The 22033-nt window shown below is 39.4% G+C and overlaps 1 protein-coding gene across 1 annotated transcript in view; it reads right to left on the minus strand.

Annotated features, from left to right (window-relative positions):
* Positions 1–22033, minus strand: part of usp54b (ubiquitin specific peptidase 54b) — a 180581-nt gene that overhangs the window by 12889 nt on the left and 145659 nt on the right. Inside the window, exons 17-18 of the mRNA XM_055149922.1 lie at positions 14189–14336; positions 2433–3106 (exon numbers count right to left, since the gene is read on the minus strand). Coding sequence (XP_055005897.1) covers positions 2433–3106; positions 14189–14336 — 822 coding nt within the window. The remainder of the gene's footprint in view (positions 1–2432; positions 3107–14188; positions 14337–22033) is intronic.

The raw sequence follows: 22033 nt of genomic DNA on the forward strand, positions 1-22033 counted from the left end.
CACCAGGTCTAAAACCAGGACTAAACTGAGTCTTAACTAGGACTAAACCAGAAATGAACCTGGACTAAAACAGGTCTAAACTGGGTCTAAACTGGGACTAAACCAGGACTGAATCAGGACTAAACCAGGACTAAACCAGGACTAAACCAGGACTGAACCAGGTCTAAATCAGGACTAAACCAGAAATGAACCAGGACTAAAACAGGTCTAAACCGGGTCTAAACTGGGACTAAACCAGGACTGAATCAGAACTAAATCAGGACTAAACCAGGACTAAACCAGGACTAAACCAGGACTAAATCAGGACTAAACCAGGACTAAACCAGGACTAAACCAGGACTGAACCACATCTAAACCAGGACTGAACCAGGTCTAAATCAGGACTAAACCAGAAATGAACCAGGACTAAAACAGGTCTAAACTGGGTCTAAACTGGGACTAAACCAGGACTGAATCAGAACAAAATCAGGACTAAACCAGGACTAAACCAGGACTAAACCAGGACTGAATCAGGACTAAATCAGGACTAAACCAGGACTAAATCAGGACTAAATCAGGACTAAACCAGGACTACACCAGGTCTAAACCAGGACTAAACCATTACTACACCAGGTCTAAAACCAGGACTAAACTGAGTCTTAACTAGGACTAAACCGGAATTGAACCAGAACTGAACCAGAACTAATCTTTGACTTGAGAGCGAGCGATAGAACCCCGGGCTCGGGCGATGGCTGTGCTTAAGCCCCATGGGGCCTGGAGCTCTGCGCCGGTCTTTTCGCCTGCGGTCACCTGACAGTTTAATCCTGGTGTAGTATATATAGTATATATATATATACACACACACACACACACACTACAGTGGTTTAAGGGTTCCCTATGTAACTTTTCCTGCTTGTTTCTATGGAAACGTCATTGCTCTACCTGAAATGTAAAAATTACATTAAACAACTCTACCTTACATTTATTCAATTACAGGTGGTTTTATAGCTCAGAAACACCTAAAGAAAAAAAAAAAAACATGCTTTCTGACTATGAGCAGGGTCGCCTATCCACAGATCTGACGTGTAACTTGGTCTGGTTTGGTCTTATAAAGGTTTAATGCCATGGTGTGAAGCATTCCAGACATTCCATTACTCCTACCCACCTGCATTTTTTTGTATTTCTATTAAAATTATTGTAATTTTGTATATATTAGCAAAAACTCTCTAAATCACTTTACAAAAAATGCCACAAATTTACCATAAACACCACAAATTTATCACGAACCCCACAAATTTACCATGAACCCCATATATTTACTGTAAACCCTACAAATTTACAATAAACACCACAAATTCAAAAATGAATGCCACAAATGTACCATAAATCCAACAAATTTACCATAAATGCCATAAATTTACCATATACCTCACAAATTCATCATAAATCCTACAGATTTACCATAAAAGCTACAAATTTACAATAAATCCCTCAAATTTACCATTAACACTACAAATTCACCAAACCCCCACAAATTTACCATAAATGTCACACATTTTCCATAAACCCCATAAATTTTCCATAAATGCCACACATGTACCATAAACCCCACAAATTTACCGTAAACCCCACAAATTTACCATAAATGCCACAAATTCACCATATACCTCATAAATTCATCGTAAGTCTTACAAATTTACTATCAAAGCTACAAATTTACCATAAACCCCACAAGTTCATCATGAATGCCAGAAATTTACCACAAACCCCACAAATTTACAATAAATGCCATAAATTTACCATAAACCCCACAAGTTCACCATAAACACCATAAATTTACAATAAATGCCATAAATTTACCATAAACCCACAAGTTCACCATAAACACCATAAATTTACAATAAATGCCATAAATTTACCATAAACCCCACAAGTTCACCATAAACACCATAAATTTACCATAAATGCCACAAATTTACCAAACCCCAATAATTTCCCATATATCTCACAAACTCATCATAATTCCTAAAAATTTACCACAAAAGCTACAAATTTACAATAAATCCCACAAATTTACTATTAACCCCTCAAATTCACCAAAACCCCCACAAATTTACCAAAAATTACACAAATTCACCATGAATGCGACAAATTTACAATAAACCCAAAAACTGTAACGTATACCTACACATTCACCATAAATGTCAGAAATTCACTATAAACTCCACAAATTTACCATAAACCCCACAAATTTACCATAAAACAATAAAAAAACGCCACAAATTTACCATAAACCCCACAAATTTATCATAACCCCACAAATTCACCATAAATTCTTCAAATTTACCATAAACTCCACAAATATGTCTCAAAACACCTGATAAATATATATACTTTAAGTAATCCACAGAAATACACATTGATGCACCAAAGTTAGGTCATGGTAAAAGTACCTGTCCTCCCGGCCTGCAGACTGGCCTGGTACAGCGAGTCCAGCTCCGTCAGCTCCGCCTCCTCGCCGTGTGCCTGCCCAGGTGCATGCTGGGAGCTGTAGTGCGCGGGGGAGGACTGACAGCTGTAGGCGGGCGGCTGCGCGGGGCGGATGGGGTGACACCGGTCGGGGGGCGTGTCGTAGGGCGACACCACGGCGTCCGGGCGGTCCAAACTCCACGACGACCAGTGCCGCGTGGGGGAGTGCGGGCGCGGCGGCTGCCATATCGGATTGGACTGCGGTCTGGGCGTTTCTACGGGGGGCGGGGGAGCGGGGGGACGGGCCGGCTGTGGGTTCTGTGGAGTCGTCGGAGTCGTATCCCAAAGGCGAAGGGGGAGAGAGGGCAGAGAGATGGCCAGATGCTTCCCCAAAGGTCTCACGCTGACCCCTCCCGCCTGGAGCAGCTCGCACAACCTCACCCCTGTCCCTGGATCGCCGCGTTCCTCCCCCAAAACCGCGCCAACGCAGCCGGCCTGAGGGGAGCAGGGGTGGCTGGCGTAAAAAGGGGGGCGGTAGGGCGGCGGCAGAGGGGGGGGCGGGTCCGAGACGAACGCCGCGTCCTGATTCGCCGATCCCTGGGCCTCTTCTTCGTCCTGATTGGGCGTCAGCAGTACTTGGACCGGGCCAGGCTGTTCACTATAGAGGACACATAAGAACGAACGAACACAAGATAGAGAGAGGGGGTAAAAAAAAGAAAAAAGAAAAAGAAAAAAGGAGGGAAGGGGAGGAGAGAGAGAAAGATGGGGAGGGGTTGTCAGTCAGCAAGCAGAAAGAAAATTCCGGATGACGTCAGGTGAGTTACTGCATTGGAGGAAGGTCAAAGCGGAGCGAAGGATGTACAAGCAAAAAAAAACAGCAGCTAGCGCACTTTATGTGGCCTTATGCAAGCTCGCGCCTCAGTACAGAGACTATGGGCCCATGCTGCAAACGCACAAGCGAAAACAATCCACACACACAAAACCCAACACATTCTACTGCGCAGTTTTACACACAACATCACAACAATCACTCTGTACTTTTAGTCTGTACACTGTAATATGGTAAACTCATGGATTTAAGTGGATAACAGGACTTGAAATGCTTTGAATTGTTGGTTTTCAGAAAATGTCACAACATCGAATAGGCCTTTATAACGTAACAGAGATGGATTGTTTATTTCATTGTTTCCCAAAGATTGGGTCACGACTCAAGAGGGTCACAAGAGATTTTTTTTGGGTCGTCTTGTCATGATCTGGATGTAGGTCTGCTGCAATATACAGTTCTGTCACGTGTTGAAATATTAGGACATGTTTTGTATAATTTCTAATCTTTTTGTAATTATTTTATTGACTATTTTGTTCCAATATTGCTGAAAAAGAAATGGGCTGCGTTTATCGTGCAAATAGGCGGCTTATGGATCCTTTTATTGCTGGTTCAGTTACTGTTTTTCATTTTTTCAAACTTGAGAAATACTAATTGTTCAGAAAGACACCATCACTAAGGGCCTGTTTATGCGAGAACGCTTGCGGGTAAAAACGACAAAATATTTTATCAGAAGTGCCTTTTGTTTAGACGGTGACGGCGTTTTTGGGGCTTAAAAACGCAAAAATCTGAAACCACCGTCCAGAGTGGAAAAGTTGAATATGCTCCGTCATAGCGTTTCCGTCTACACTGCCCAAGACGCAAAACTTGCCTCTAAAATCATGCCTCTAAACCAGAACTAATACCAGGTCTAAACCAGGTCTAAACCAGGACTAAACCAGGACTAAACCAGGACTAAACCAGGTCTAAACCAGGACTAAACCAGGACTAAACCAGGACTAAACCAGGTCTAAACCAGGACTAAACCAGGACTATAATCAGGACGGAATACCAGGTCTAAACCAGGTCTAAACCAGGTCTAAACCAGGACTAAACCGGGTCTAAACCGGGTCTAAACCAGGCCTAAACCAGGCCTAAACCAGGTCTAATCCAAGACTAAAATCAGGACTGAAACCAGGTCTAAACCAGATCTAAACCAGGACTAAAACCAGGTCTAAACCAGGACTAAAACCAGGTCTAAACCAAGACTAAAATCAGGACTGAAACCAGGTCTAAACCAGGACTAAAACCAGGCCTAAACCAGATCTAAACCAGGACTAAAACCAGGTCTAAACCAGGACTAAAACCAGGTCTAAACCAGGACTAAAACCAGGTCTAAACCAGGTCTAAACCAGGACTAAAACTAAGTCTAAACCAGGATTAAAATCAGGACTGAAACCGGGTCTAAACCAGATCTAAACCAGGACTAAAACCAGGTCTAAACCAGGCCTAAACCAGGCCTAAACCAGATCTAAATCAGGACTAAAACCAGGTCTAAACCAGGATTTAACAAGGACTAAACCTGGACTAAACCATCTCACACACAGCCAGTCCATGAAAATATTGTCCCTAAAAGAACGGCGCTGCAATTTAATAATTCCCTTGTGTGTCGGAATGGCGGAAATTTGACCCAAAAAAAAAAAAAGCTCAAGTCCCGCCACTCCGAATAAGGAAAAAACAAACAAACATTGGAATGCAAAGACGTTTGATAAAAAAAGAAAACACCGCCACTCTGACAATTAAACGTCAACGTTGGAGTGACGGTATGTAACCTAACAGATGCTAGAATATTATATCATTTTGAGCACTTTTCATCGCCCAAAACTACTATAATTTTGTTTCGTATTGTTAATCTCTATGGCAACCGTGCTTCATTTCACATAACATAACTACTACCCTCTCTCTTCACTGTGTAACTTTACAGACGCTGACGTGATCTACGTTAGAAACCACAACACCACAACAAGAGGACGGTAGATTTAAGGTCATATTTTATTTATTTATTTATATATATATTCATTTCTTTAACGCACTCGGGTTTTTATGCGCCATCCCCCCCATCCCCCACATGAACTCTCCTGTCTCTTTCAAGCCTTAGTAATTACCCAGCAGGCTTTGCAGCAGCGGGCTATAAATCAGAGCTTGTGTTGATCAATAGAGGAGAGGAGGGAGGTAATAAAAAGAGGCTGAGCGCGCAGCTTTGCCACCTCCGCTGTGCACCGTGACTGAGCAAGGGATGTTAACAGAACAGAGGCGCTTAGATCACAGGGACCAGAATAGAGCTGTTTTAGTAGTCGACTAGTCAGCGATTATTTCTATTGTATATGGAGATTCATAAAGGGCCCGTATTACCATGTTTTATGATCGACTTCATAACGTTTCCTCGTCACGAACAGACCTGGAGTTGTGTTTTTGTTTCGTTCGCACACGTTCAACGCAAAAAAGCTGCGTATTTAGGCTGAGTTTTTCTCTCAAACACTAGTAGAAAACGCTCTTGTGATGTCGTGTGGTAATAAAGGAAGTGCTCCATTTTTTTTTCGTCGTACTTGTAGCCGGATCCACAACATCTTTTGGTGCCGAAACCAAAAAAAATGTTGTGGATCCGGCTACAAGTACAATGGAAAAAATGTCAGAGCGATAACTCGAGTTAAAAAATGGCTTTACTGAAAAAAATGTTGCTAGTGTCAAATCTCAAAATATTTCTGTTCCAACTCTCTACATTTGATCTAACATGTTTTTTTTTTGGTTTTTTTTAACTGATCACGCAGTCTTCATCAACTGAGGGTTTCAAAAAACAACAGAGAACCAGCGCCATCTATGGGTGAAATATCTGGTGCTACAGCTGAAGGAAAATAATCCTTTTCTGGTTTTAAATAGCAAATACATACTTTTAAAAATTAACATGTTATAACAAATGAATTAACCATTTTTTTCTAAACCTTTTTAAACTAAATATTCAACATGCTCCACGTGTTTTTTTTTTCTTGACAGTTTCGACTGCTCGCTCGCGGTCGTCCTCAGAGTGGTCACGTGATGTTGCTGTGACGTGTCCGATCAGCTGATTTAAACAGGTTTTGTCGCTGTCTTCCTACTGTCTGAGGCAGGACGACAGCGCCATCTGCAGTCCGACTTCCTCAGGACAGTATCCCAGGTGTGTGAGAGTAAAAAAGCCCCCTCGTCCCGGTTTATCCTCCCGTGGGCACGTTTCTTTATATATATTTCGTATCAGCTGAGCAGACATGTCACAGCAACATCACGTGACACTCAGAGGAAGAGCACAGAGAGCAGTCGAAACTGTCAAGAAAACAAACTCTTGGTCTGAATAAAATAGAACCTAATAACATAAATTATCAGAAGACCAAATGAACTTCATTGGACTAGGGCTGGGTGTCATTAAGAAGTTGCTGATGCGATACATACCTCGATACATGGGCCATGATACAATACATATCTCAATACAGTACACTTTCGATTCGATATATTTCACTTTCAATTTTCAATTTCAATATTCAGTAAAAAAAAAAAAAAAAGGCTAAATCATGTCTGTGATACTAAAAGTCTTTGTTAAACCACTTCTTGTACAAAGTGAATATGAAACACAAACATTTTCATCATCAGAACAGTGAAAATGTCAAATAAACGAGTTTCCTTCCAATAAACAAGCAACAAAACTGTCGCTCTGTAACAAAATAATTTAGTCAAATATACCAAAAAATACTCTTGGCGATATATCGACAGCAGCCCACAAGATCGATACTGTATCATCACATTAAACGATACGACAGAGGTGGTGCTATCATTAGGCAAGTGCAGGCGGCTGCTTAGGGCCCCCGTACCTGGAGGGGGCCCCCAAACACCATTCACCATTCTTACTAAATTATTTTGTTACAGCTACAGTTTTATTGCTTGTTTAGAGGAAGGAAACTCGTTTATGCGACACATTTTACATTTTCACTGTTTTGATGATTAAAATGTTTGTGTTTCATTTTAACTTTGCACAAGAAGTGGTTTAACAAACACTTTTAGTATCACAGCCATGATTTAGCCTTTATATTTTACTGAACCATAACGAATCGATTTGAAATATACCGTATCAAATCATATCGAATTGTAAGCTCACTGTATCGAGGTAACGTATTTTCTGGGCTATTAGGCGCTCTGGATTATAAGGCGCACTGTCATTAAATGGTCTATTTTCAAACTTTTTTCCACAAATAAACCTCACCGGACTTTAAACGAAACACAACAGTGTGATGGGTGAGTGGTTTTGTTTGTTTGTTCGTTCACGGTGACTCTGGGCTTTGTTCAGTTGTGGCGTGTAGGGAGGTGCTGTCTGGGACCAACGGATTGTCGGCGTGTTCGCAGTGACTCAGTTGTTCAGTCGTGTCTAGAAGCGGCACATTGCGCTCGCTTTTTCGGTTCGTTCCTCCGTTCCGTTCCTCGTCGGCGTGGAGTGATGAGTGTGGCTGTGGGTGTTTTTCGCTGTGCGGTCGCTGTCTGCTCCGTGTGTGTTTGCGGCTTTGTAGTTTACTGAAGTCGTGCTGGGACACCCGAGTGGATTCGTGTATGGGGCGCTCTGGATTGCGGGGCGCGCGGTCGTTTTTTGATGGGGTTGGAGGCTTAAGAGCGCGACCTATAGTGCGGAAGATATTGTATGTATCGTATCAGCAACTTCTGAATGATACCCAGCCCAGTTTTTATATTAACAGCTACTTTTACCTTTAGTTCCGTAGAAATCGGCAATTTTAGAGCTGAAATCACCCAAACGATTCTAGTGAAGGTGTGCGGAGTTTAAAAACGCAGTGGAGCACTTCCCGTATCACCACATGAGAGAAGAACTCAGCCTAAATGTGCAGGATTTCTGTTTCAAACACGTGCGAATGAAACAAAACACGACTCCAGGTCTGTTTGTGACGAGGAACAAACATTATAACAGTTCAGAAAACGGCGTCATATCGTCCCTTTAACTCGTAACGCTCCATTTTAAATTAAATCAAACGGCGACGCTAACGCAACGCTAACTTAATACGAGATGTTTGATGACTTTGTTTACAGGATATTCTCAAAGCGGCGCACTCACATTATGATAAGACTCTCGTAATGCCCGATCCTTCACGTTTGTGTTGGAGTGTTGCGGAGGTCCGGTGTTTTTATGGGCCGTCCCTCTCGTTAACGACTCCGTGATGACTCCACACAGAGACGTGATGGACGACAGGTATGTTCTGTTTACTCTTTCACGTCAGCACTTCTCCTCCTCCACTTGCTCTGCTGACACGTGCGCTCACTCGCTTTCTATACATATTTTTATTGTATGTTTTTCGTTCTATACAGCTGTTTTTCTGTCTCTATTTCTGTCTATCTAGCTGCACATTTTTCTTCCTCTGTCTCTTTCCTTCCCTCTTTCTCTCCCGCTTTCTTTTACTTTCAGTCCATCTGGCTTTCTATGCATCTATCTTTCTCTCTCTCTCTTCCTTCCTTCGTTCCTTTCTATCTAAGTCTCTTTATTTGCATCTCTCTTTCACTCTATCTCTTTCACTTACTTTCTTTCTTTCTTTATCACTTTCTATCCTTCTCTCTATTCATTTTTCTCTTCCTTTTTTATATATCTCTCCATATATACAGTATTTCTCCCGCTGCTTTCTGTTTCTTTCTTTCTTTCTCATTCTACGTCTCTATCTATCCATCCATCCATCTATGTCTTTCTTTGTAGCTCTCTTTCTCTTTGTTATCTCTATCTTTTTTCACTTTCTTTCTCATCTCTGACTATTTCTTTCTTTCTTTCTCACTTTCTATCTTTCATTCTCTCTATTCATCTTTCTCTTCCTTTCTTTATCGCTCTCTCTTTGTATTTTTCACTTTCTTTCTCTCATCCTTTCCATCTATCTTTCTATCTGCATTCTACATATCCTTTCATCCATCTATCTGTCTCTTTGAATCTCTCTTTCTCTTTATTATTTATCTTATTTCTCTTTCTTCTTTTTCTTTCTCTCTCTTTCTTTTACTATTCACCTTTTTCTTCCTCTTTCTATTTTTCACACTTTCTTTCTCTCTTCCTTTATACCTACCTTTCTTTCTCCATTCAACATATCTATCTTTCCTCATCTGTCTGTCTGTCTGTCTATCCATTCGTCTATTCCTCCATCTATCCATCCATCCATCCATCCATCTACGTATGTCTCTTTCTCTTTTTCACTTTCTTTCTCTTTCTGTTTTTCTTCCTCTCTATTCATCTTTCTCTTCCTTTCTTTATCTCTCAGTCTACTTTCTTTCTCTCTTCCTTTCCATCTACCTTTCTTTCTCCATTCTATCTATCCATCTTGCTCTCTCTTGTCTTTTTAACTTTCTTTCTGTATCTCGTTCTCTCTATCCATCTTTTGCTTCTTCCTTTCTTTATATATCTCTAACTATTTCTACAGTATATTTCTTTCTTTCTCGCTTTCTCATCAAAACACAAACCTGGACTCTCACAAACAAAATCGACTCACACACACACACACTCCGCGCTCACACACACACACACACACACACACACACACAGACACAAACTACGGCGTCACACGAGGACAAAAAGCTCAAAGACGAAACACAAACACACAGCAGCTCCACGAGACTCCGGCGTCACTGTCAAAGGTGAAACAGCCCGGCCAAGCAACACAGAAAGTGCATTTAGTGCTCAAAAATACATCACAAATACATACTACTGTGTTTATAGTAGTACTGTGTATATATAGTACTGCATTTATATACTACTGTGTTTATATGCAGTACTGTGTTTATATAATACTGTGTTTATATGCAGTACTGTGTTTATATACTCCTGTGTTTATATAGTACTACGTTTATGTACTACTGTGTTTATATGCAGTACTGTGTTTATATAATACTGTGTTTATATACTCCTGTGTTTATATAGTACTGTGTTTATATAGTACTGCATTTATATACTACTCTGTTTATATAGTACTGTGTTTATATAGTACTGCATTTATATACTACTGCGTTTATATAGTACTGCGTTTATATACTACCCTGTTTTTATATAGTACTGCGTTTATATACTACTGTGTTTATATAGTACTGCATTTATATACTACTCTGTTTATATAGTACTGCGTTTATATACTACTGTGTTTATATAGTACTGCGTTTATATACTACTCTGTTTATATAGTACTGCATTTATATACTACTCTGTTTATATAGTACTGCGTTTATATACTACTGTGTTTATATAGTACTACGTATATATACTACTCTGTTTATATAGTACTGCGTTTATATACTACTGCGTTTATATAGTACTGCGTTTATATACTACTCTGTTTATATAGTACTGCATTTATATACTACTGCATTTATATAGTACTGCGTTTATAAACTACTGTGTTTATATAGTACTGCGTTTATATACTACTCTGTTTATATAGTACTGCATTTATATACTACTCTGTTTATATAGTACTGTGTTTATATACTGCTGCCTTTATATACTACTGCGTTTATATAGTACTGCATTTATATACTACTCTGTTTATATAGTACTGCATTTATATACTACTGTGTTTATATAGTACTGCGTTTAAAGTAGTTGTAGTATTGTGTGGAAAACAGCTACTGATGTTTGTTTTGCCTAAATCAAGACAGACACGAATCATGTTTTGAGTCTTTTTTTTTTTAGTAGTAAAAAGTAAAATTGCAAGTTTTGTTCAATAAAATAATTCTGTACATTTTAAATTTAAATAAAACAATCTGTAGTCCTAATAATAGCCGTAAATCTACTGTATATAGGATTTGTGTTGATTTATGAGATAAAAAGTTGTAAATAATAATAATAAAGTTGTCAATGTAAGTAGTACTTTCTAATATGTCAAAAAATCTATGTCAGAACTTTGTATTGTGTAACTTTTCTGGAGAAGCATCTGCTCGTCTCCATGGAGATTGCATGGTCTGGAATGTACCACAATATGGCATGAAACATACAGTATTTATCCTGCATTTATTCACATACAGGTATTTTAGTTTTCTTTGTTAAAGAGCCCATGTCATGTAAAATAATTATTTCCACATTGTATCTTCTGCACATAAACAAGCACAATTTGGGTTTGGAACATCCATTACACAATAGTTATGAAATCTTACTGATTTCTTGGAGACAGTCACAGACCAGGAACTATGAAAGACCGACTATTGCTCCTCCCCCCGCCCGTCCTGAGAAAACACAGGCCCCGCCCTCCAAACATGACGTAGACTCTGAGTGAGCCGCCCTTCCTCCGCCATCTCAGGGAGGGAGGGGGAGACAGATGTGCACCCTGATAGAGGCAGGAATAAACTTTTATTCATCATGGAGATACGTTCAGCCGCTTGTGTTGGACCCAGAATCAAACGATGAACATTACTGATTGGTAAAGTATTAATAAACACTAGTAGATAAACTTATTATATCGTTTCCACTTATTTATTTTGATTTTACTGGTTTTATTATTTTAAGACTAGTATTATTTTAGTAGTTTATATTATCATCTTATTATTATTGTTGTTATTATTATGTATTTGTGCAGCACTTTGGAAACTGTTTGTGAAATGTGCTATAGAAATAAAGTGGATTGGAATGGACACTGCAGTGTAGAACAATGAGCTTATGCTGTCGCTTTTGTTTAGGTCTTCATGCGGGAATTGTCAGCCGATGCGGGGTGGAGGCGAAGCGCTTTCTGCTACATCAAATGCGTCACAGGTGTATCTGCCGCATCATCGTTGTAGCAGACTTTAGTTTAGTTTAGTTCACGTGGGAGGGTGGCAGAAACACCGAATCAATCTAAAAAACACTTCAGTGACAAATACAAGGCCCACACATCACTCTTAGAAGGTAGAAAGCTCTGAAAAGTTGATTTTGCATGACATGGGCCCTTTAAAAACAAGTTGAAAGGCATGTAATCGTACTGTGAGCTGCTTGTCTCCATGGAGATTAATGCCATGCTGTGTAATATCCCACTCTTACACCAGAAAAGTTACATAGTGAACCTTTATACGGGTCTCCAATACAGTACAGTATCAGTGTAAAAGAAAACTGAGTATCTGAGCTGTCATTACTCCATGAGAGGTTTAACCGTAATGTAATAAAGTACTAATTACTGCGTCACATTTAATGGTCTATTAACAAATGTGATTAGAATTCAAGATCAGTTTTAGCCCGAGTTATTTCACATTCACACGATGAAGGTCAAACAGGAAATTATGACTGTCAAAAAATCTGATCCCCACACACTAATCAGTTATAAAACTAGTCTCAAAACTAAATCTGGTTTGATTATCATTAAGTATTATACTGAAACAAATTATATATATACTTAAAATTGCTGTTTATCAGGGCTAGTATAAAGTAACATGGTAATATTAAAGAAACTACTATTATTATGTGTTGATAATTAAATTGAAAATTGTGCATCTTTTGACAGGGAGCAGAAAGCGTGATCACATGACCCCAGTTCTTACGTCTTTGCACTGGCTTCCTGTTAATTTTTGAACTGATTTTAAGATTTTATAATTTGTTTTTAGAGCTTTAAATGGACTGGCCCCACAATACATCTCGGACCTCATCCAGATTTACTCCCCCACACGTGCACTGAGGTCCGAGGGCCATCTTCAGCTCATGGTGCCCAAAACGAGACTTAAAACCAGGAGGACAGAGTTTTCTCTGTGACCGACCCCAAACTCTAGAACACTTATTATTATTTTATTTATTTACTCTAATAGTTTTCTTAATTTTTGAAACATAATAAATATAATTCTGATGATTTTTTTTTTCTTTTTAAAGGGCCCATCTCATGCAAAATCAACTTTTCAGAGCTTTCTGCCTTCTAAGAGTGATGTGTGGGCCTTGTATATGTCGCTGAAGTATTTTTTAGATTGATTCGGCATTTTCTTTAACAAATTGCAGCGTATTTCTGCCACGTGACAACGAACTAAAGCTGCTACAACGATGACGCGGCAGCTCCACCTAAGACGCGTTTGACGTAGCAGAAAGCGCTTCGTACCCGCCCCCCATGCCTACATGCGGCTGAACGCGCTGTATCTCCATGACGAATAAAAGTTTATTCCTGCCTCTATCAGGGTCACGCCTGTCTCCCCCTCCCTCCCTGAGATGGCGGAGGAAGGGCGGCTCACTCAGAGCCTACGTCACGTTTGGAGGGCGGAGCCTGTGCTTTCTCAGGACGGGGGGGGAAGCAATAGTCGGACTTTCATAGTTCCTGGTCTGTGACGCCTCCAAGAAATCAGTAAGATTTCATAACTATTGTGTAATGGATGTTCCAAAACCCAAATTGTGCTTGTTTATGCGCAGAAGATACAATGTGAAAAGAGTTATTTTACATGAGATGGGCCGTTTAATGTAAAATGTTTTATTTTGGTATGTGAAGCACTTTGGAAACTGTTTTATTTATAAAATGTGCTATACAAATAAAGTTGGATTGGATTGTCAAAATCTGCTAATTGGTATCAAGTCTCTAGCATTTTATAATTTAGTATTTTGTTATAGGTATCAGTTTTATGCAACATTTTGAGGTGTTTTTTCCACATTCAGAGCATGTCATGTTTAGTTTTAAATTGTTAATCGCAATGGAAACTGTCCTAATGTCTCACCGTTCCTGAAAACACACATTAAAAACATTTGAAAATAGAAAAGAAACAAATAGGTAAAAGCACAAAACAGCAAAACTCGAAGCAGCGACAGTCAAAGACACACAAATATGGGTGGTGTTTTTGGACGGCGAGCACCCAAGGGACTCTCCGAGGGTCCTGGGGTGACGTCATGACACGGCACAGGTACAGGTGCGCTGTGGACACTCACATGGGACAAAAGAGGAGGGACAACATTAGCGGTACCTGCGAGGACAGTGTGGGCGGGCGCTTCCTGCCTCTCGTCCCGCCTCCTGATCCTGCCTGCGTTTGATTGGGCCGCCAGTGCTCCTCATGCACGCAGCTACAGCCAATCCGCTATGAGCATTTGCCTCATGCAGGGGTCTGAGCACGGCTGAGGGCGTTAACACCGAAAGAACCAAAGAAAGGGAGAAAAAGAGAGACAGAAAGAGAAGGACAGAAGACAGGGAGAGTGAGAAGAAGAAGAGGGTAAACAGGTATATTAAAAAAGAAATAGAAAAATAAACGTGGTTATGTAGGGGGAGTCATGCACTACGGTCACTGGCTGAAAGTAGAAGTTAGTAAGTGTAGTAGTACTGTAGTAGTAGTTGAGTTGCAAAGATGGAGGGAGTTTAATGGTGCGTTCGTTTATCCATCCGACTTGGAAGTTCGAAGACGTTGCCGAGCGATAAGCAAAGACACGCCCCTTTTTCTCAGACTGAGCAAGGTTTCCGAGACAGAATCCAAGAAGTCTGCGCCCGGTGGTTTGGTGGTTTAAATCAGGGGTCCCCAACTACGGGGCCGTGAACCGGTACCAGGCCGTGGGTCATTTGGTACCGGGCCGCAAAAGTGAGACCCCCGCCCCTCCCGTAAGCTGCGTGAACTGTGCCTCCTCCTGTGTTTCCATCGCCTCTAAACCAGGACTAAACCAGAACTAAAACCAGGACTAAACCAGGACAAAAAACAGGACTAAAATCAGTTCTAAACCAGGTCTAAATCAGAACTAAAACCAGGACTAAAACAGAGCTAAACCAGAACTAAAACCAGAACTAAAACCAGAACTGAAACTAGGACTAAAACTAGGACTAAACCAGGACTAAAATCAGTTCTAAACCAGATCTAAATCAGGGTTAAAGCAGGACCAAAACCAGGAATAAACCAAAATGAAAACTAGGACTGAAACCAGGACTGAAACCAGGACTAAAATCAGTTCTATCAGTTCTAAATCAGTTCTAAACCAGGTCTAAATCAGAACTAAAACCAGGACTAAAACAGAGCTAAACCAGAACTAAAACCAGGACTAAAACCAGAACTAAAACCAGAACTGAAACTAGGACTAAAACTAGGACTAAACCAGGACTAAAATCAGTTCTAAACCAGATCTAAATCAGGGTTAAAGCAGGACCAAAACCAGGAATAAACCAAAATGAAAACTAGGACTGAAACCAGGACTAAAACCAGAACTAAAACCAGGACTAAAACCAGAACTAAAGCCAGAACTAAAACTAGGACTAAACCAGAACTAAAATCAGTTCTAAACCAGATCTAAACCAGGGTTAAACCAGGACCAAAACCAGGACTAAACCAAAATGAAAGCTAGGACTGAAACCAGGACTAAAACCAGAACTGAAACCAGGACTTAAACTAGGACTAAAACCAGGACTTAAACCAGGACTAAAACAGGATTTAACCAGGACTAAACCATGCTGCGTCTCCTCCCGTACACCACACGGACCACACTTTGCGTACTGCAATACTTTACTGCATCCGTATCACTCCCTGTGGGTTTGGTGGTCGGTGTCGCCCATGTTTTTATCCCATTTCCAGCTCTAACGTGCCAAAACGATCGACTAAAACGCGACACCAACACTTTCACTTCACTAAAAAAACTGAATTATGCTGAAAATGTATACAGAATTTTTCCTGGAGGTTGTGTAGTTGAAGCACAGACTTATTTTGGAGCGCCTGGTACTTGGCCAATGCTAAAGCGACAACAGCTTTCCGGTTGGCATCCACGTTTTTCTCCGAGTCGGACAAACAAAACATAATAAAACGGTGAAGCGTCATATCCAAGATCCGAGTGGAAGACGGATGGATAAACGAACGCAGCATAAGAGAGTCAGAAGTGAGTGGAGTAGCTACATTTTTTACTTTAGTATGGCTACTGCTATGAATAAACATCTCGATCTAAGTAATTACTAATGCAGTACTGATACTTGGCAGCGGATGGGGTGACGCCAACTGGAGGCACTGCTCTGTCTGAAGCTTTGTTACTCTTAAAAAATCTTAATCTTGCATGTGAGATGTCGTAACACAATCTGACCACAAAGAACCGACTTAGATGCAACTCCAACAGGTGAGCTGCTTTGTGCTGTTAAAGTCCTTCTCAAATAACATTACACTTACAAGCTTTAGCAAATAGTTTCATTTCATTTAGCCAATTTCAGGTTTTTGCTGAAAATTAAACTCGTAAACAGAACCATGACCACTCATACTGATCACAGGCTCCAGAAAATGTGTTATTTAAATCCATTTTACATTTTTTATTGCGTTTTCACACATCTAATAACTAGTAACTGCTGAATATTCCTCCTTAGACATACATGCAGGACACCCCCAGCGAGATGTCACTGCATAGTATCAATTCTGACGTAATGATGAAGAATAAACAATAAAGTTAGTCATATTTTAAGGTTGTATACAAGATTCACAAACTTCCATATCTTCTCAATTTGTAAAAATGGCCCAAATCTTTTGACTCAGACATGTCAAACTCCAAATTTAGAAACATTATTTATTTAAAATTTTGTTATTATTTTATATTTTGCTTGTTCTGGATTGTATGTTTAAGCAAAACTATTATTAAACATTTATTTTAATTAGAAAAAGTTTAACATTACATATCTTGAAAGAAGAGAAAACATGCAGAAGTTGTTGAAATGTTTCAATAAATAATGTATTTAGTTTGGCTCACGACCTTAGTCTCAGCTTTTAATTTTGGCCCTTTGTGAATTTGAGTTTGACACCCCCGTTTTGACTCTTTCAGGTTTGCACAAACTAGAAAAAGTCATCAACATTATACTAAAATATACTAAATTACACTCAATATTTCTCAGATCGTTTTTGTGTGATAATTAAAATATCTGCAATTTTTGTGTTTGAGTAAAATATCTGCAGAAAATCTAATTCACCACTTTTTTTCTCATTATTTATGCTATTTATTCTTTATTTCGTTTTTTATTTAACCAGGAAAGGAGAAAGAACCATGGGGAGAACCTGCAGACTCCACACAGAAAAAGTCCTTGCTCTGCCCGGAAGCCGAACCCAGAACCTTCTTGCTGTGAGTGTGACGTGCCAACCGCTGCACCACACTCAGTCTCACATTTCCCGTTTTATCTGCTCTAGAAGAAGCGTTGTATTTTGTGCAGTGAGTCATCAGTGGTAAAACTGCAGCAGCTCTTGGACTGTGAGACTGGACTGCAGTGTGTGGGCGTTTTCAGACGTATACGAGCCCGGACAGGAGACGGAAACTGGACTTGGAAAAGTTTCTGACTGTCTACAGAACTCTGAGTTATTTAACTTTAAAGGTGCATTGTGTAACTTTTCTGGTGGAGGATCTGTCAAATGCTTTTTGTTTGTTTTTTTTTCCCGTGGAGACGTTATTGCTTTGTCTGGAAGGTTTCACAGTTTGGTATTAAAACTTTAAATCTTCACGGAGACCAAACCGGACCAAGTTACAAGCCAGGCCGAGTTGAATGAATAGAAACTAGAGCTGTTTAAAGTCATACTGCGGAACATTCCAGACAGAGCAATGACGTATCCATAGAAACGAGCAGTGGAATGGACCCTCCAGCCGAAAAGTTGCACAAAACGCCTTCAATTTTAACTTTTTTTGGTCAGATTTTTCAACGTTATCAGTAGATTTCACAAACTTTTATGTTAAAATCAAATCACTATAGAGATAAATATTAAATTAGCGTAAAATGTTACCAATTATCAGTCTTATTTTAGTACTGCGAGCTAATTATATGTTACAATAAAAACAAAAAAGACATTCTAATAGGGATGTAATGATATCTAGATCTTTTTTTTTTGCCGAAACATTATTTAAAAGCTTTTGGACATTGGCCATTTGAGTGTGCTAGGCATTTTTTCACTTTTATAAGCATTCAGTTTTGAAATTAAATCCAAATTATTATCATGTTTTTAATGAGAATCTCCCTCCACTTTGCAACTCTGTGGTTCAAACATCTGTATTATGTTAGATTACAGTAGTTAGTGAATTAGAGAAGAAACATTTTGGTACCACTTTATAGTAAATACACCATAATTAGCCTTAATAAAGCATGAACAAAGACTTAATTAATAATGAAAATATATAGTTTATTAAGAATCAGGCTTAGTTTATTCTTAAAAAGGCAGTATTACTTTTATTGTTTTGAAAATGCTCTATTCAGTGTAAAACATTGTCTTACCGTGTTTAATAAGTTTCAGTTTCGTTTTTCACACTCTGAGCCCCGCATTCCTTTGCTCCCCGTGCTAAGTCACTCCCCCTTTAGAGCGTTATCACAATACAAGTCGTGTGCATCCCGCTAATGAAACTACAGCACATCGAATCAGGTTTGTGAAGTCGTAGTGCATTGTTTTGTATCACAATTTTGTATATTTATTTAGAATTTATTACCATTTATATTGTTGCTTTTTGTTTATTATATTATTAGTTTGTCTAAGTCTAATATTTATGGAAAAACAGTCTTTATTCATGCTTTATTGAGACTATTAAAGCGTAGTTCATATAAAATGTTACCAGTATTTCACACAAAAAACAGTTAAAACATGCCTTCATTTTAACACAATTTCTGAATGCAGTTAGTCAGTTACTACAAACAAAATGGAGGACACCAACAGAGCGGTCCCGATTAGCGCTAAACGGTGAATAGGCCAATCAAAACGGCTCGGGTGGCGCTTTCATTGGCTGTAACGTGTGCAAAAATGGAGACAAATTGCTGGTATCCGTCTACATGGGACGTGGGAAACTGAAATAGTGTTACGTAAGACCTCTGATAGTGAAGCCATCTGCTGTGTGCGTCCTTTGCTTTGTCAAGGTTGGCAGAACACGGCGCTATAATCCCTGATACAGATTCAGCTGGAAATGGATTGGAGCAAGGACCTGCTTATGCCCAGGTCTGAAAAGGTTTAACATTAGTCCTATATTACGAAAAATTGGACTCTTGTGAGCTTTAAACGGCCCATTTTATGCTATTTTTTGAGCTATGTTATAATGTCTCCTCATCACAAACAAACCTGGAGTTGTGTTTTCTTTCATTCACACATGTTTAACACACAAACCTGCATATTTAGGCTGAGTTTTTCTCTCAAATAGAAAGTGCTCCACTGTGTTTTCAAACTCAATGCACCTTCACTAGACTCATTTGGATAATTTCACCCATAGAATTCCCAAAATCTAAGGTAAAAGGTAGCTGTTAGCTTCAAAAACTACCACTAAATGACATCACAAGGTGGTTTAAAGCTCACAAGAGTCAATTTTGCATCATAGAGGACTGTTAAAACATGTTATAATGTTGTTACCTCCTTTAAAACAAACCTGGAGTTGTGTTTTGTTTCATTCACATGTTTGAGTAACTCTTTATTATTAGTCTGTCTACATCTCCAAAGCTTAAAACACTCTGTTCCAGCTTGTGATGTCATGAAGTGGTCGTTTAAGTTAACAGCTTTTTAGGAAAAAACACAAAACAAAAAAAAAACACTTTTAGACTACGTTTACACTGAAAAAAATCACCATATCGGAAATGATCTGTGTCCAGACATGTTGTTTCTGTGTCCGCAATCCTTCCCTATCCACACAGCTTTGAGCACATTTGTTTACATTTTACAGAAATGAAACTTAAAACCACATGGCTAATTTGCATAAACTGAGCGCTCAAAAAACATCTCGCTATTGTGCACTGAAGCGGTTCAGCTTCTGTCGAAATAAAGGACACGACTCAGTGGAATATGAGTGTTGTTTCTGTGACAGAGGGGTGTTCTGCTGATGGTGAGTCTGTTCTGTGTTTCTATCACGTTGGAGATGATTCATGTTCAACTTTTCAGAGATTATAAGTCTGCAGGTCGTACACACAGACCGTATATATGACTGGACATATATTCTAGCCTCGTAGCATTTTGGCGGTGAATTACTTCGCGGCGCACAGACCTACATCAGAGTATCAGCGTTTTCAGGCGTCCACACAGTGCCGGATCAGATCTGTACTCAGATGAATTCGTGGGAGCTGGCGGCACCAGATCGTTCCGTCTCTGGAGCCGTTTTCAATCGGATTAGTGTGAACGAACACTGCATCCACAACGAAAATGACTCGAATATGTACTAGTGTGGACGGGGCCTTAGAGTTTGTTTAGAAGAGATTGGAAATTTCAGCACTGAAATCATCCAAATTATTCTAGTGAAGTTGTATGGAGTTTAAAAACACAGTGGGGCACTTTCTGACATCACAAGGTTGAACAGAGTGTTTTCCGTTTGAGAGAAGAACTCAGCCTAAATATGCAGGTTTGTGCGTTAAACGAGTGAATGAAACAAAACAAAACACAACTCCAGGTCTGTTTGTGATGAGGAAACAACATTATAACACAGATCAGAAAATAGTGTAATATGTTCCCTTTAAACAGGCAAGTACCATGAAGGGAGGAAGAAGAAGAGGAAGAGGAGAAGGAGGAGGAGGAGGAGGGGAGGAGACATGTACTGCAATGTCATGGTGCAGGGGAAACACAGAAAAGCATGAGAAGACACAAAGGAGGGGGATGACCAAGCAATCGAATCAAAAATTGCAATCTGAGTCGGCACAATTTTCAAGTCGCAAAGGCTGCAATAAAACGTCCTCTGCAATGAACTAAGTATTCTGTCTTTTTTTTACTCATACTTCACAGTGACATTGTGCCGGGGGTGTTCTACGCGGATCTCTACGGTGAAACTGTTCGGCGTCAAGTCTGATAACTTGAGAAAAACTACAAACTGGATTTAAACAGCACATTTTCAGGAGCCTGTGATCATTTCGAGCGATCATGGTTCTGTTTAGGAGTTAGATTTTCAACAAAAAAGTGAAAACCAGGTTCCCACGGTCATGGAAATCCTGGAAAAGTCCTGGACAGAGGTGGGGATTTGCAAGTCGTGACGTGGACTCGAGACAGACTTGAGTCACTATTTTTAAGGCTTGAGACTTGACTTGATAAAATGGACTAAGACTTGGGACTCGACTTGGACTTGAAGGTCAATAACTTAGGACTTGACTGGGACTTGAGGCCTGTGACTTGAGAAGCACTTTTAAATCTGAATTCTTTCTATTCTGACCGTAATGATTCACTCTAAGACCTTGTCAAGACATTTAAATAAATAAAAAGCACTAAATTAATTTCTACAACTCTTATATACTCTATAAATACTCATATATAAATATAGATTTTTTAAATACAATTTATCTTAAAATTCATATAAATTCCAAAAAATCTAAGCTATATTTGGTATTTTGGTTTAAAGACTTGAAATGACTTGAAGCTCAAAGCAGACGACTTGGACTTGACTTGGACTTATGGGCCAGTGACTTGAGACTCAACTTGGACTTGCCTGTATTTGACTTGGGACTTGACTCGGACTTGAGGTCACAGACATGAGACTTCCTTGAGTCTTGCAAAACAATGACTTGGTCCCACTTCTGGTCATGGAAATTGAAAATGTCATTTTCAAGTCTCAGAATTTTGTAAATTCAATGAAAGTTTTGGAAAAGTCATGGGATTTTATTATGTCTTTCACGCAGTTACATCGTTTTGTTAAGTTATAATGAGGCTATTATGATTTATTTCTGAACGTCTGTGCCTTTTTGTTTAGAAGAGACGACAATAACACAGATCTGACCTGTAACTTGGTCTAGTTTGGTCTGCATGAAAATAGAAAGGTTTAAGTCCACCAGAAAAGTAACACATCGCACTGTTAATTAATTAATTAATTAAGTAATTATTTACTTTAGGTATTACTTCAACCACTACTATTAATACTTTACTATAACTAATACTAGAACACTG

Source organism: Boleophthalmus pectinirostris, unplaced genomic scaffold, assembly GCF_026225935.1.
Source record: "Boleophthalmus pectinirostris isolate CB_2022bp ecotype Guang Dong unplaced genomic scaffold, ASM2622593v1 HiC_scaffold_14, whole genome shotgun sequence".
NCBI lineage: Eukaryota > Metazoa > Chordata > Actinopteri > Gobiiformes > Gobiidae > Boleophthalmus > Boleophthalmus pectinirostris.